Genomic DNA, 16494 nt, shown 5'->3' on the forward strand with positions numbered 1-16494 from the left:
GCGTTCAAATCTTTGATGGGGATATATTTATTCATGCTATCTTTAACAATTCATAATCAGATCAAATACAAGCTATTGTTTTGTGCCTCTTAAATTTAAAAACTTATGGATTATCAAGGTTCTTCCATTCTGAATTTGAAATTTTTTAAATGTCTTAAAGATCTTCTCAATTTAAAAAAATAAAACAGCATACCAATGTACACCCCAATTCCAACTTCCAAACAAATAAACCTGAATCAATTTTTTACACTCTCAATTCTTTAATTTCTAGAAATTTCAAATTCTAAAAAAATAGTACACACTGCATTTTAGTCCAAACCTATTTAAGTTTCATAACCAGATTTTGAACACTGAAATCAGGTATACTAATATATGGGGCAGACTTACATTCTTCTGACGCTTTTTTGTACAGAATTGCAATAAAAAACACAGCATACTACACTCCCCCTGCATTAGATATAAATGTGCATTGTACCTACCTCCCTCATCATCTGAATAACAAGTATATACGTCAATAATCTGACCAGTAAATATTGATCAATACACACAATTAATATTTGTATACTACTACCAAAACAACATTTTCAAATTGTGGGATGAAAACTTCCCTGAAAATCATGAAATTCTACTTTAAATAGGAAATTTTAGTCAAGAACCTTATCAAAGTTTTCACTTAAAATATATTTTTAACATGATTAATTATCAACTCAGAACTAAAAAGTTACTATCTGACTGAACCAATCCCATCAAAGGTTATAAATATGCAAATCTAAAATAATACAACTCTGGAATGGCCACGGTTGTAAAATATAATTGAACAATATAAGATACCTGTTTCATTTTAGCTCTATCGTCCTCTGGCGATCCTACAACACTAAGTCGTAGACTCTGTTTGAACATCTGAGCTCTGGTTTTGGCCTCATTTTTAAGTATTTTAGGAAGCCTTCTTTTCTCAAGCACATGTCTTCTTTGCATTTCTTCTTCCTTCCCTAAATTACTTCTCTTCATCTGGTCTACTTCCTGTTAGTGAAATATAATTCTATGTTTGTTTGTCATGGCAAAATTTAACTATTCTTTGACATATTTGTTTCTTTTGTTTTTTTTAATTTATTGTTGTGATAATAGACCATGTAGCAAGTATTTTTTCCATAGGTTTACTCTTTCTATGTGTTAATGAGAGATGAGTAGAATCAATTTTTATGTCTTTTCTCCACAAAAAAGTTTTTAATAACAGAAATATCAGAAAAGCATACTGATAAAATTGATAACTGTATCTGTTAATTTTTCAATGATATAGAAGTTGAAGTATGTACAATGTTAGATCTACTATTAATGTGGTCTTACTGTGACTGGATTGGAAGTGTTTCTCTCAACCAATTGCACTTTGGTCAGAACTTTGAATGTCAGAACCACAATTGGTCATGTTGCTGGAGAGAAACACTAACAATCAAGTATCTGTAATATTCATGGACTTTCGAGAGGAAAGATACTATTTATATTCATGTGTTTTATGCAAAGATTGTAGTCACAAATTCAAAATCCAAATTTCATAAAAAAACAAACTATTAAATCTGACCTGATCCTATCTTATCAGTGATTTTTCTAACCATTTCAATCCAATTATTATTGTGTATTTTGTTTTGGTTGCTGAACATTCAACCACAAATTTGCAATGCATATTGAGGAAAGCCCTTTACTTTCAGTATATAAAATATACCGGGTACTACTGTATTACATAATGATATAAACCTTTTGGTGACGAGTTAACATCTGGTGACGTTTTAAGAAAAACATATCTTTCAGCTGACTCTTTGCCAGTTGGTGTTTTTCATGTAACTGCTGTTTTTCTAACTCCCAAATTGCTGCCTCACGAGCTGAAAAGAAATACTCAATTTTAATACAAATAATACTTTAATCCTAAAATAGTTGTAGAGTTTGCTGTTACCTAACAATCATTGTACTTTTAGCATGTATTAATGGTCTTATTTAAAACTACATATAAAATCTTATTTGTAATATGAATTATATATTTTGAAGTAACACAGTTTGAAGTCAGGTTCACAGAATTTTAGCATTCTAAGCTTTATAAACTTTATTTCCAAACTGCACGAATGTCATCAAAGTTTTTCTTTCTCCTGAAAAGTGTAAAAGCACTGCTGTGTAATGGACATAACTATACATTGTTTCTTGATACAAATTTATCTAAAATCATTTCTGTACTATTTCATTATATAATCTGAAATGTTTAACCAGTACTAATATAAATATAAGGAGATGAGGTATGATTGCCAATGGGATAACTATCCACCAAAGTTCAAATAAAGTGGATGTAAGCAGTCATAGGCAACCGTACAGATTGTTTTCTGAAGTCACAAAATTTATTTATTTTCATGAATAATTTAGAACAATGTTGAATTAACGATTGTTTACCTCTCAGTAACTGTTGTTTTTGTTGTAAGAACTGACTTTCTAACAAGGCTACTTTCTGTCTGTGTGTATCTGCTATTTGTTTCATGTGTTTCTCCATTCTCTCTTGCTGGTTTTCCATGAACTGTCTCTCCTAAAAATAGAATGTCCAGTCACCAATTTTAATAAAAGATTCATGTTTTTATCATTCAAATTATTCATACTGCAGTTACCAATGTCATAAAGTGTACTGCTCCCTCAAACTCGAAGGAAACTTTTTTTACATATAAACCTTTAACACAATGCATGATGTATCTGTACAGAGACAAAAGTAACACCAGCATCTGTGTCAGTCTACACTATACTGGTGTAACATTAACTACAGCTAGAAAAGAACTGCAGTCAGGTGTGAGCTTTTGATCCAAGTTGAAGTCCTCATTGTGACTTTGAGGCAAAGCACAACAATTAAAGCTTTTTCCTTTGCTTTGGGTTTTGTCAAGGGTGATAGGAATTTTGTGTCATTAATTAATACATCATATTTTTTTATTCCTAATGATGTATGAGGAACAGTACATGGCCATAAGTATTTTTCACTTACAATTTTTTGCTACATGTTTTATATAAAACTTCATTTTTCCGAAATAATATTTTGAAGGCATTTATGGTGGGATTTTAACAAACCATGTGTTGAAGGACACAGAATTGTCTGAAGAATATTTGTTTATCTATTCATAATTTTTTCTTTGATTGTTTTTTTTCTCCTGATTTGAACATGTATAGTAACTTTTTATAATTTAATTTGGTTGATTATATAGCAAATTTCCAGACAAAATATGAAACTTGTGTTATGGCGTCAGAAAATGAGAACGCTTCACAACAAACATATATACAAATAAATTAAATAAACCTGTGCAATTCTGCTTCTATTGGCACTAAGTTTATCATATTCCACCAAGAAATGACCCACAATAAAATTTAAAAAAAACGTAATTTTATATGAAATATACAGAAAACACTAGTGCACATGCTGAAATGTCTAGCCTGCTTTACTGACCATTGATTTTATGTTAAAAGTCTTAAAGATGAAGGTTTTACTAAATGTATCACATAACCATAACATTTTTAAAGATCCATGACAAATGAGATCAAGGTCAGATAAAACCTGTCAGATGGACATGTACACCTCACAATTATTTTGTACACTGAATGTAGTTGACCTATTGCTTATAGTAATTGAAAAACAGACCAAAACACAAAAACTTACATTGACCAATGAACCATGAAAATAAGGTCAAGGTCAGATGATACCTGCCAGACAGACAAGTACACCTTACAATAATTCCATACACCAACTTTAGCTGACCTATTGCTTTTAGTATTTGAAAAGCAGACAAAAACACAAAATCTTAACATTGATCAATGAACCATGATAATGAGGTCATTGTCAGATGAAACCGGCCAGACTGACATGTACCCCTTACTATCATTCCATATACCACATATACATGTAGATGACCTACTGCTTATAGTATCTGAGAAACAGACCTTATCATGTAACTTAAACCTTGATCAATGGTCCATGAAATGAGGTGGAGATCAGGTGAACTCTGTCTGAAGGACATGTAGACATTGCAAGGAAGCCATATACCATATACAGTTATCCTATAACACAATAAGTGAGAAATTCACAAGTCAAAAAAACTATAATAGATTTCTAGTTGCCTTATCACAAGATATATTACCTTATCTGCCAGTTCTATCTCCTTCTCATCTTTACGTTTCCTCATGGCTTCTTTCTTGTTATCTTTAGACATGAAATCTAACTCTTGCTTCAGTAACTTCATCTCTTGTTTCTGTTGTTCTTTAAACATTTTAAGTTCCTTTTCCTATAACATGTATTTCAATAATGTACTCATATCTAGGGTACATTGTACTCGTATCTAGGGTACACAATAACAAACGAATTAAAAAATTTAGATACAAAATCTGTGTTTTCCTAAGAGGATTTTTTTCTTTTTATAAATATATTTCTATTTTTGTTCGGGGCCTTGGTGGTAGAGTGGTGTAAGAAGTTCACCTACAGTTGTCTCTTGTCCGAGAGAGCTGAAAGTGGTGTTAAACACCAACAATCAATCTATTTTTGATTGCTGGAAAATTGTATTGACATGTCAGTTCAGGAATACAAGATAGATTAATAAAGAGTTTTTAATCAATTGCAGGGGTTCAAATTAACATTTGGTACTGGAAGGTCCAGGACCTTTGACACTCCAAACTGAAAGGTCCACAACCTAAATTCCAGGTCCTACTTTTACTTGAAATATTTCCTAACATAGTAAGATACAAGTAACAAAATTAATGTGCTGTTGGTGTTAGGTCAACTTGTTTCATTGTCAAAGTCACTGTTGTATAAAATATTTAATAACAATTGTAATTGTCTTGTATATTATAATTCAGATAATCTTTTTTTTTGTTATTGAGGAGGGTGTCACCATGGGTGGGTGTGTTGTCTCAACTATTGGTAATTTATTACTACTTATACCATTTTATAAAACACAGTTCAAATTCAAAGCTGTTTAAGCAGAGACGTATATACATGTGTATATATGTCTCTGGTTTAAGTGTATCATATCTAGTTGCACTATTATAATGCATTAGTTCCTCTGTGAAAATAAGATAAGAAACTTCCAGATTTGTACTGGTCCTTTAGAATTGAGAAGACATTACCTCTTGGAATTGTAGTAATACATTTACACTATACAAAAATCTACATGTAATATCAATATTTATTAATGATAAAGAAAATTACTGTCACATTTTTTGGGATTTGAGATGAAAATTTATGAACTAAAAGTAATTTTGAGTTTCTGTAAAAAAATATTTCCTACTTTTTCTTTCTTTTCAATATATCTTTTGGTTTTCAATTCTAGTGTTTATATTTTATCATCATAGATGTATTTTGTCAACTGCCTGGAATTATTATTTTTTCATTGTATTTGATCGGCAATCCCGGAATTACCCTTATCCGCTCTGGAATCGGATCCGTTTTTTGTTATTTTCTTCATTTCCGGTTTATGGCATCCAATGTTTTTCAATGTTGTTTTGTCAGTCAGATACGATTTTACTCGGATTTACACATTACTAGTTGGCAATTTTCGGTATAAAGCTAGCGGTTGAACAAAATGAACATCGCGGTCATGAATAATAATGATGAAAATAAATTTTGAGATTGTTTGGAAATTTTTGTTTAAAAAGGTCGGCAAAGTTAATTTTTATTTTCTTTCAAACCGAAGGTCCGTCGGGCGTAGCTTGTAACAAAACGAGAGTCCGACTGCAAAAATGGAAGGTCGCTGACCTCGGACCACCGCTAATTTGAACCCCTGAATTGTACATATATATCCCATTTGCTGAAACTGATTCAATGGTTCCTATTTGACAAATTTCAAAGCATACTCAGTGGTGGCAAGGCTTTATTTCCAGTAAAGCGTTGAATGAAAGTTACTGTACATCTGTTTTGGAAAAAAGTGCATTGATCTATCATAAAATCTAACTGGGCATGCTGGGCACTAAATGTTGAATCGGTAAATATGTCAATTCAGTCTATCATCAGTATGGTTCTAGACTCTTTTTGGTCATATGACAAGCCATAAACATACATGTATTCTTGCCACATTTAAAATCACCTTTTATGTCAATTTTTTGTGTGTGTATACTATTTATAATTAACCTTGATAAGTTTAGTTGAATCTGTTATGTGTGTGACTTGTTCTATCTGGATATGTTAAACAGCTTCTTTGAAATTTGTACTTTTTATTGTAATTGTATCAAATTATCCTTCGACCTTTCTGTGTGATAATTTTTAATCTCACACTTAGCGACTGTGATGGGTTTTTTTTGTCTAGTAGAGCTTGCAAGAATGCTGTATGAGTCTGTGTGAGTGTTTGTGTGTATGACATTTACCTGTTCAATCTTGATACGTTTAGCAGCACCTTTCGTGTTTGTTGTGTTTGTTTGTTCTTGTGTGTATGGCATTTACCTTTCAACCTTGATACATTTAGCAGCACCTTTCATGTCAAGTTGTATTTGTGTATGAGATTTACCTGTTCAATCTTGATACAATTAGCAGCACTTTTCGTGTTTGTTGTGTGTGTTTGTTCTTGTGTGTATGACATTTACCTGTTCAACCTGTGTGTATGACATTTACCTGTTCAACCTTGATACATTTAACAGCACCCTTCATGTTTGTTGTGTGTGTGAATGCTTGTGTGTATGACATTTACCTGTTCAACCTTGATATGTTTAGCAGCATCTTTCATGATTGTTGTGTGTGTGTGTGCTTGTGTGTATGACATTTACCTGTTCAACCTTGATACGTTTAGCAGCACCTTTCATGTCAAGTTGTTGAGAAGTCTCAGCTTTTTCCACTTGTTGTTTCTGTTGTTTAGTCAAGGTATCCATATCTTGATCATAATTCTTCTTTAAATTCTATAAAACATTATGTTATTTTTTAAATTTTAACCTCATAATCATGATAATTTTCTGTCAAAACATAAATAAACATTACTAAGAATTACTCAGGATTACACATTTACCTCAAATACTATAAAGCAGACTTATCTTCTAAAAGTTTTCAGAATATTCTTTGAAGTAAATGCATTTGAACCCATATACAAAGTACAAACTTATATGAATTTATAGTATGTATGGTTATAATATTTGTGTTTAATTTTGTGTTTTATTATATTCAGCATACATTTTCGCTCATATCAAAATTAATCTTCCAATTATAGACACACTTTAAACACTTAAAGCATATTTATTTCTGCATGTTTAAGCCTTTCTTGTCTGAATTTTCATTCCTCAAGTCCTCAGACCCCAATAGTAAAGGTAAAGACTGCCATATATAAGAAGGGGTCTTTATACCTACCTGCATATCATAGTCAAACTTCCTTTCTTGTGTTTCCCTAGCACCTTGTGATTTGTACACTAAATCTTGGTATTGTTTATTTTCTTGTTTCTGTAACATCTTCAACTCTCTTAAATCTTGTTTTCTGTTAAATATTAATGAAAATAAATAATTGATTATTTTGACATATATTTTAAATTATAACTTAGCAAATAAGCACTATTAGTGGCCATTAGGGAAATTGACAGCCTATTTTGTTATGTTCCATCATCTGTAAGGAGATAAGCTAGTTTTACATATTGTAGTCACCAAAAAAAATAAATGTGGATAGTGTCCACATGTGGACACAGATGATGCCCCCGCTTGCATATCATATAGTTATAAGGGGACATAACTGAAGAACGGTAAAAGTGACGCTTCCCTCAATTTGAACTTGATCTGAGTTTTGTGGTGATAAGCATTGTGTGCAAGTCTCATAACATTTGGTTGAGGCTAACTTAAGTAGAGAACAGAAACTAAAAATTTAGCAATTTTTCTATTTGTAAACACGCATAACTCTAGAAAGGTTGTGTTTAAGTTTTATAACATTTGGTTGAGACAAACTAGAGTTAGAGAACGGAAACGAAAAATTCAGCAATTTTTATGTTTTTAAAGGGACATAACAAGAATGGTAAAAGTGTCGCCACCAAATTTCGTACTTAATCTGTATTATGTAGCAATAAGCATTGTGTATAAGTTTCATAACATTTTGTTTAGGCAAACTTAAGTTAGAAAACGGAAACAAAAAAATTGTACTTGATCTTAGTTTTGTGGTAATGAATATTGTGTATAGGTTTCCTTCAAAGTTGTGTCACACAAATTAACTTCAGTTTGTCATGCTGCTCCTTTCCCAAAGCTCTTTAGAAACCACAGCATATAATATTTATACAACAATTACTGGCTATTTGATGCTTTATTTACAAAAGACCGGAAGAAAACATAAATTTTCAACACATCCCAGCAATCAATATAAGGACTGGCTGTTAAAAGTCAAATAGTACATCCCATCATTAATTTCACTTAATTTGCTTATAAATGACATTACTTAAGTTGATTTTAGACAAGGAAGTTATTGGAGACAACCAAATGGGGCAAAATTTTCTGTTGTACTGAACATTTATATCAATACCATGCCATCAAGCTTCACAGAAACAAAAAAATAATTAGATGCTTAGACTGTCATGACTTTGTAACATATCAAAGATATTAGAGGCTTAGACTGTCATGACTTTATAACATATCAAAGATACCATCTATTTATTGAAGTAATTACATGTATAGTAAAGTTATTTTGGTAATGTTCACAGCGAAGTTATCAGAATGGAAATGATTCAATTTTGTTGTTCTGCATGTCAAAAGTCCTTTAATATTCTGATTGTATCATTGGTATTTCATATGTCCTAATCTTATATTTCTATAATTATTCCAATCCTCTTCCTTTACCTGTGTCTGAAGTTTTATTTAATTAGTTTTTTTAAATATTCACCAAACTAGCATGCACAGGCCCTTAGTGAAAACTGCTGGCCAAGGGACTATGAGCTAACCTTAATTTTGAACACTCATCTTATCATCTTTGCTAAAACATTTCATATCATCTTTACTAAAACATTTCCATATCATCATATCACTTCATCTGTTCGACATCCCTTCTTTTAAAGCATTCAACTTTCACCGACTAATTTTTTTTTTTACGTACCATAAAGCAAAATAAATATAATTCAGGATCTTATTTCATCTAATCTCTCATAACAAACAAATAAAACACCCCCTCAAGTCATCACATATCCGCCCTCTATATCCGAACATACAATTATTTCTAAGAAAATTTCCATTAATCTTTTCTTTACAGAATCAATTACCAGGATAAAAGCTTTGGCCTGTCCTTATCAGCAGTGACCAAATTGTATTAATGTTATCATTATAATGACAGTAATCTGAATTGGTCAATTTATCAGATGTCCACTAATACTTATAAGTTTTATACTGTTGACATAGTGGACAATTGTTACAAACTCTGTAAATCAATAAGTTTTCCTTTCCTACTTCTGTGATCTCACATTCCATAAAATGTTATAATTTTAGAGCTGGCATACATTTGTTTGTAATAAATTAAATTCCTTTATTTAAAAGTAAACTTTTTTTTTAGTTAAAAAAAGCACATATTTATGAATATAACTGGCAGTCACTGATATTTGTTTTACTGCTCTGCTGTGCCTTTGGATCAGTCAAATCACTTACTCTTGAAACCGGTTCATCTATTCCATAATTTTGTGCAACAACTTATCGGTTTTATGTTGAAAAATAATTTTTTTGTCTAACAAGTTACTTTTTTAGGGCAAGCATACATTTTTTGTATAGCAAGTTACTTTTTTAGGGCAAGCATGCATTTATTGTGTAACAAGTTACCTATTTAGGGCAAGCATACATTTTTTGTTTAACAAGTTACTTTATTTTAGGACAAACGATCTTTACTATTTAATCTAATTTTTTTACTTAACTTGAGGACAAGAATATATTTTAGTAAAATCAAATTATTTCTGGACTATGGTTTTGTGTTACAAGTAACTGTTTTCCAGCATATCCATTCTTTATGACAAGTTACTATTTTTTAGGGCAAGCATGACATTTTGTATAAAAAGTTGCTGCACTTTATAGCAAGAATGTATTTCTGAGAAACAAATTAGTTTAAGTTAATTGAAAGCACAAGAACTAGCTATTAATTATCAAATTTAAAGAATTTATGAATTTTAGCCAGATTCCAGTATTTTCCTATAATAACTTCTGAAATCTTCCCTTTCCTTTACTTCCACTTACTGCAGAAAAGTTCATACACAAATATTTGCAGTAGACAAACAAGTTGGTAGCTAAAAAATATTATTGATTCTAAGTCAATAATTCCATGCACTTATGCCTAAATAATGCTTTATCAATAAGCCCAGAGTACTAAGCACAGGAAAAGGAATTAAATTCAAGGTCCTTGCTTCAACAGGAAGAGGGTTTAGTCTTTGAATGCACCTAAGCTAAAAAAAAAAAAGATAACTCCACTGATGGCAAGTTGGATACATATTATACAAATATTCTTTAAAACATGAGGTTAGGAAACCTTGCTATTTTATTTAAGGAATACACAGATCAGTGATGTTCATTAAACCCTTGACATAAAGGAAGAAATCAATAGAGTTCAAATGAAAATTTAATTATCTAGTGTCTACCATTATTTCTCACAATCTTAATTATTTTATTTTGAAATGGATTCTACTACATTCATACTTAAGGCCAAATTAATTTACTAATACTTTAGGAAGTGAAATATAATTTCTACTTTACTTCAAGTCCTTTCTATCAATAAATTGAATTAAAAGGAAAGAAAACTTAAAACCTTTCACTAAAATGTTGTTGCATTATAGGAAATGTGACTTATCAGCAAATAGAATTGTGCATTTCTACTTTAAATTTTGTGAATTTACTTCATTATACCACATAGGGGAATATGGTAATATTGGGACCATTACATGGCCATGTACAAGGTTCTCAAATTATAGAGAAACTAGCTAAAATATATTTAAAGTCTTAAACATGAAATCATTGCAGCAGATTTTCTGGTTTTAGTTATAAACTACTGTGTAGCCTAAATAACATTGCCCAAGAACTAACATGTATAAAATCTGTGAGTACAATAAACTGACATCACCAGGTGTGAATGTATGTAGTAGATTTACATAATCCAATCATGGCATTTCTTCCTATCTAATGAAAAACTACAGGACACAGTCATAAATACCTCTCAACATGAAACAAAGGTGATTTATCATTGACATTTGTCCCAATCATTGACACCTCATTAATTTTGACATTTTGTAATACATCATCACAATTATAACCAATCTGTATGATTAAGGCCTCAATCTAGATCAATGATTGCTGATCAGAGATAAAACTACATTTAATTATTTACTAAAAGCAGGAATTTTTGCACTAGAGGACTACAAAATCTCTTGCATTCAGTTTTTTTATATATAGCTGCACTAGCAGCAAATGACATAAATTCAATCTTAGAAATGACTTATGAAAAGCTCTGGTTCTACTTCCAACCTCTAAAATCAAGGACTGCATTTTAATATACTGTATGAATGCCAGTAACACTTTACAATATTACAATGTCATCAAGTGGCTTCACTATAACATCATATACATGTAGCAGTACATGTGTACTGTACAGTATTTTTGGCTGGAATACTTCCAAAGATAATAACATTTTGGTCTGTAGATGAAAACAACATCTAGGCATCATTATTTCATCCACAACAACTTTCACCAAACTTATTTTTTTCATGAACAAAGTCCCATAACAATAAAAACAGTCAATCCCCACCCCCTCAGTTGTGTTGTTGAAGAGTGCTGCTGGAGTTTGTCGATTCAATCCTGGCCAGGTCAAACTAAAGACTTGAAAATTGCTATTTACTGCTTTTCCGCTAAGCACAAAAACATTTAGAAGTAAGCAAAGACTGGTTATCCCAGAACAAAAAAATGTGTCATCATCTCCTTCCCCTTTCCCAAAATACCTCTTCAGACAATTGCACTGAAAATAGTCTTTGAACCTAACATCCACAAGAGAATTAAATGCGATCTTCTTTAATGGACACTTTTTAAAACTAGAGGATGTGTCAAACAACTACTCTCAACCATAGCATGAGGACAAAGAAAACATATGGAATCAAATTCAGAACTTAACAGTCTCTCAAAAGTAAAATATAGGTCATGATGATAATAATTGTGTTTCAATATGAAAGGATATGATAAATTATAATTGATCAGCTTCTATTGACATTTGAAAAAAGAACCTTAATATAAACTAAACCAGTTGCATAGCGGGTAAGCATGCTATGGTCCAAAGAAAAGAAACAGTTAAATACTACATTTTATTAAAGGTTTTTCAACACAAACCTTATAAAAAGTGGCTCAACTGTAAAATGTAGGTCACAGTGACTCATTTAATAAGTCTATTGATAAATGAGTCTTAAAGCCACTGAATCATGTAATATTCATCATGGTGACTGGAGTCTTGTTGGAAAAAGGTTTCAATGGTATATTATTGATGAAGTTTCACATGCTGCTAAGAAGTGAACATAAATGTTAAAATAACCAAACTGTAGACATTTATTTGAACAATCTAACTGAACTCCTACATCATTTGGTCTGAGAGTTGTCTCATTGACATTCATACCACATCTTCTTATTTTTATAAAGACTGACTTATTGAATAAGGATTAATAACTATTTATAAGGTAACAGGTTAAAAAATGATTCCATCAATAATTACAAACAGCTCTAGTATAGTTGTATACAAAATTGTCAAAATTGAAAGGGAAGTTAGGTAAAAAATTATTTGATAAGGTGTAATCTAATAAGAATCATCAATAGAGTTCAGACCACATGTACTTCAATCAAAACTTTAAAAAGGATTGCTGATCAGAGATAAAACTACATTTAATTATTTACTAAAAGCAGGAATTTTTGCACTAGAGGACTACAAAATCTCTTGCATTCAGTTTTTTTATATATAGCTGCACTAGCAGCAAATGACATAAATTCAATCTTAGAAATGACTTATGAAAAGCTCTGGTTCTACTTCCAACCTCTAAAATCAAGGACTGCATTTTAATATACTGTATGAATGCCAGTAACACTTTACAATATTACAATGTCATCAAGTGGCTTCACTATAACATCATATACATGTAGCAGTACATGTGTACTGTACAGTATTTTTGGCTGGAATACTTCCAAAGATAATAACATTTTGGTCTGTAGATGAAAACAACATCTAGGCATCATTATTTCATCCACAACAACTTTCACCAAACTTATTTTTTTCATGAACAAAGTCCCATAACAATAAAAACAGTCAATCCCCACCCCCTCAGTTGTGTTGTTGAAGAGTGCTGCTGGAGTTTGTCGATTCAATCCTGGCCAGGTCAAACTAAAGACTTGAAAATTGCTATTTACTGCTTTTCCGCTAAGCACAAAAACATTTAGAAGTAAGCAAAGACTGGTTATCCCAGAACAAAAAAATGTGTCATCATCTCCTTCCCCTTTCCCAAAATACCTCTTCAGACAATTGCACTGAAAATAGTCTTTGAACCTAACATCCACAAGAGAATTAAATGCGATCTTCTTTAATGGACACTTTTTAAAACTAGAGGATGTGTCAAACAACTACTCTCAACCATAGCATGAGGACAAAGAAAACATATGGAATCAAATTCAGAACTTAACAGTCTCTCAAAAGTAAAATATAGGTCATGATGATAATAATTGTGTTTCAATATGAAAGGATATGATAAATTATAATTGATCAGCTTCTATTGACATTTGAAAAAAGAACCTTAATATAAACTAAACCAGTTGCATAGCGGGTAAGCATGCTATGGTCCAAAGAAAAGAAACAGTTAAATACTACATTTTATTAAAGGTTTTTCAACACAAACCTTATAAAAAGTGGCTCAACTGTAAAATGTAGGTCACAGTGACTCATTTAATAAGTCTATTGATAAATGAGTCTTAAAGCCACTGAATCATGTAATATTCATCATGGTGACTGGAGTCTTGTTGGAAAAAGGTTTCAATGGTATATTATTGATGAAGTTTCACATGCTGCTAAGAAGTGAACATAAATGTTAAAATAACCAAACTGTAGACATTTATTTGAACAATCTAACTGAACTCCTACATCATTTGGTCTGAGAGTTGTCTCATTGACATTCATACCACATCTTCTTATTTTTATAAAGACTGACTTATTGAATAAGGATTAATAACTATTTATAAGGTAACAGGTTAAAAAATGATTCCATCAATAATTACAAACAGCTCTAGTATAGTTGTATACAAAATTGTCAAAATTGAAAGGGAAGTTAGGTAAAAAATTATTTGATAAGGTGTAATCTAATTAGAATCATCAATAGAGTTCAGACCACATGTACTTCAATCAAAACTTTAAAAAGGAACATAAAAGTATTCCATATTGCAGCATAAAATTAGCATAAATTTCTGGCTAATATCTTTTATTATAACCCACTACTTATTTCAAATAACTTGCTTAGTTCTAAGATGCTCACTACTCTAATAATCAGTATTTATAGCATTATGGTATCTTAAGTAACTTTAACTTATATCACGACTTAATTATATGACACAAAATATCAAAGTCTATCTTTTTTCCCTATATCACAAATATTTCAAAACAAATTATAAGTTAAATTCTAGATAAGAAATACATGTTACTGATTCTAAAAGAAAAAGTGCCTGTATTTATTTCTTTCATATTTTTTTCTTCAAAACAACATGCTCACCTGGTCATATACATTGAGTAGTAAGTATCCAATATAAATGTAACTTTATCCGATACTGTTCCACGGAAGTCTTCCTGCAATGCATTCATTACATTTTCAGAAACTTCCAATTTCTGGTTTTTGTTTTTTGATGTCACATTTTCAAGATAATCTATGATTTTTGTCAAATTATCTTCCGAAACAGAAAATGTATTAAAAGGATCCTGCTCTGGGTTATCTTTCCACAATGTGGTGCTTATTCTTAATGGGAACATTGCAAGGGCATCAGAATCACTGGCCGAAGTGCTTGTAGATAACATAGAAGGAGTGTCAGAATTCCTTCTTGCATTTGAAATGTCTATCTCATAATACAAATAATTAATGTTGTCCAAGTTATCTGGACCAACAATAAAATCTACATGGGAGTCATCCATCACTTGCTCAGTTATTTCCACACCGTTTTCAACATTCCCATTAGCAGAGGACAGGTCTGTGTCCCTATATGAGAAGCTAATTTCTGCATTATCAAACAAATCTAATTCTGTCAAGTTCCAAGACTGATCTGACATAGCTTCTGCCATGATAAAGTTCCCCTTTAAGTTTCCTGAGCTCTAATGAATATTAAGTCTTCTGTAATGCCAAAGTACTTTATGCAGCAGTTTCAAGAGGTATCCATGTCTCTTTCAGCCAGGATAATTGAGACGATCATAGAAACCACTGTATTGCTTCCATTAAAAACTGATCCTGATTATTTGTCTAGATCAATTACAAAAGATCACAGCCTACAAAATTGCCAGACCAATCAATGATCCTAACTTTTTCAAAATATATAAAATGCTTTGACTTTTTGTGGATTATGCAATATGAATAGTTACTTCACCTCCCTAACCCTTTTGGCTCTGTATTGTTATAGATTTTCCTTCAATGATAGTAAATTATATAATCAGTTATTTCCATGGTAATTTTATTTACAAAAACTGATGCTTTCCTATCAAATGTTTAATAGAACTTCTCATCCCCTGCATTTATTTTGCATAAGCAAATAAAAGACCATCGTTCCTCTACTTAAGTTCTCTGTTTTATTAAAAACTCTCAATAAGGAATATTGTCAAACAACTTCCAAATGCTATTTAATTCCTTCCATCACAGAATTTAAAATGACTTCATTTCCATAAAATCTATCCAATATATTCCATTCCCTAGATCTGCCAAGTGAATTATGACCGTATAATATATCTCTGTCCAATTTAGTCAAATGCTAATAAATGTTTCCATATTACCAGTGTAGGAAACTTCACCATCCCTTTGATCAAACAGTATGGACTACATGTACTATTCATGGACGTAAAGAAGTCAGAATATTACAAAATTTCCTTCCTTGTAATCTGATGAATGACTATGGAAAATTCTACCAATTTACAATGCAGCTTGTTCTCACAAAACATTTGAAATAATCAAACCAAAAAATATTCACTACAACTTGTTGGATATTATTAGGAATAGATCAATGACCATTTATATCTAATGGTAAACAACGTTAAAATCCTTCCAAAAATAAATCAATCAAAGATCTCTTTTTTCACAGCATATATCCACTAATCAAAGAAATGCATTCAAATTCTGAAAGCTGAATATCCTCTTCAGCTTATTGTCTGAACAGCAAATGAATACAAATTTCTCTAAAATTGACAACTCAGCAAAAAACAGAATTATGTTCCACAGCCTAACAGAACTAATCGACTTCTGACTTCACTAGAGACCTGAGAACCTGCATTATATTATCTATAATATGTATGTACTGTCCTTCAACACCAA

The 16494-nt window shown here is 31.2% G+C and overlaps 1 protein-coding gene across 2 annotated transcripts in view; it reads right to left on the bottom strand.

Annotated features, from left to right (window-relative positions):
- The window catches only part of LOC127736085 (STE20-like serine/threonine-protein kinase), a 64733-nt gene that overhangs the window by 13955 nt on the left and 34284 nt on the right, over nucleotides 1-16494 (bottom strand). For both annotated transcript variants that reach the window (XM_052246591.1, XM_052246592.1), the window contains 6 exons: nucleotides 7331-7454; nucleotides 6760-6888; nucleotides 4149-4292; nucleotides 2431-2560; nucleotides 1750-1874; nucleotides 832-1020 (listed from right to left, as the gene is read on the bottom strand). In XM_052246591.1, coding sequence (XP_052102551.1) covers nucleotides 832-1020; nucleotides 1750-1874; nucleotides 2431-2560; nucleotides 4149-4292; nucleotides 6760-6888; nucleotides 7331-7454 — 841 coding nt within the window. The remainder of the gene's footprint in view (nucleotides 1-831; nucleotides 1021-1749; nucleotides 1875-2430; nucleotides 2561-4148; nucleotides 4293-6759; nucleotides 6889-7330; nucleotides 7455-16494) is intronic.

This window comes from Mytilus californianus, unplaced genomic scaffold (assembly GCF_021869535.1).
Source record: "Mytilus californianus isolate M0D057914Y unplaced genomic scaffold, xbMytCali1.0.p SCAF_3, whole genome shotgun sequence".
In the NCBI taxonomy this organism is placed as follows: domain Eukaryota; kingdom Metazoa; phylum Mollusca; class Bivalvia; order Mytilida; family Mytilidae; genus Mytilus; species Mytilus californianus.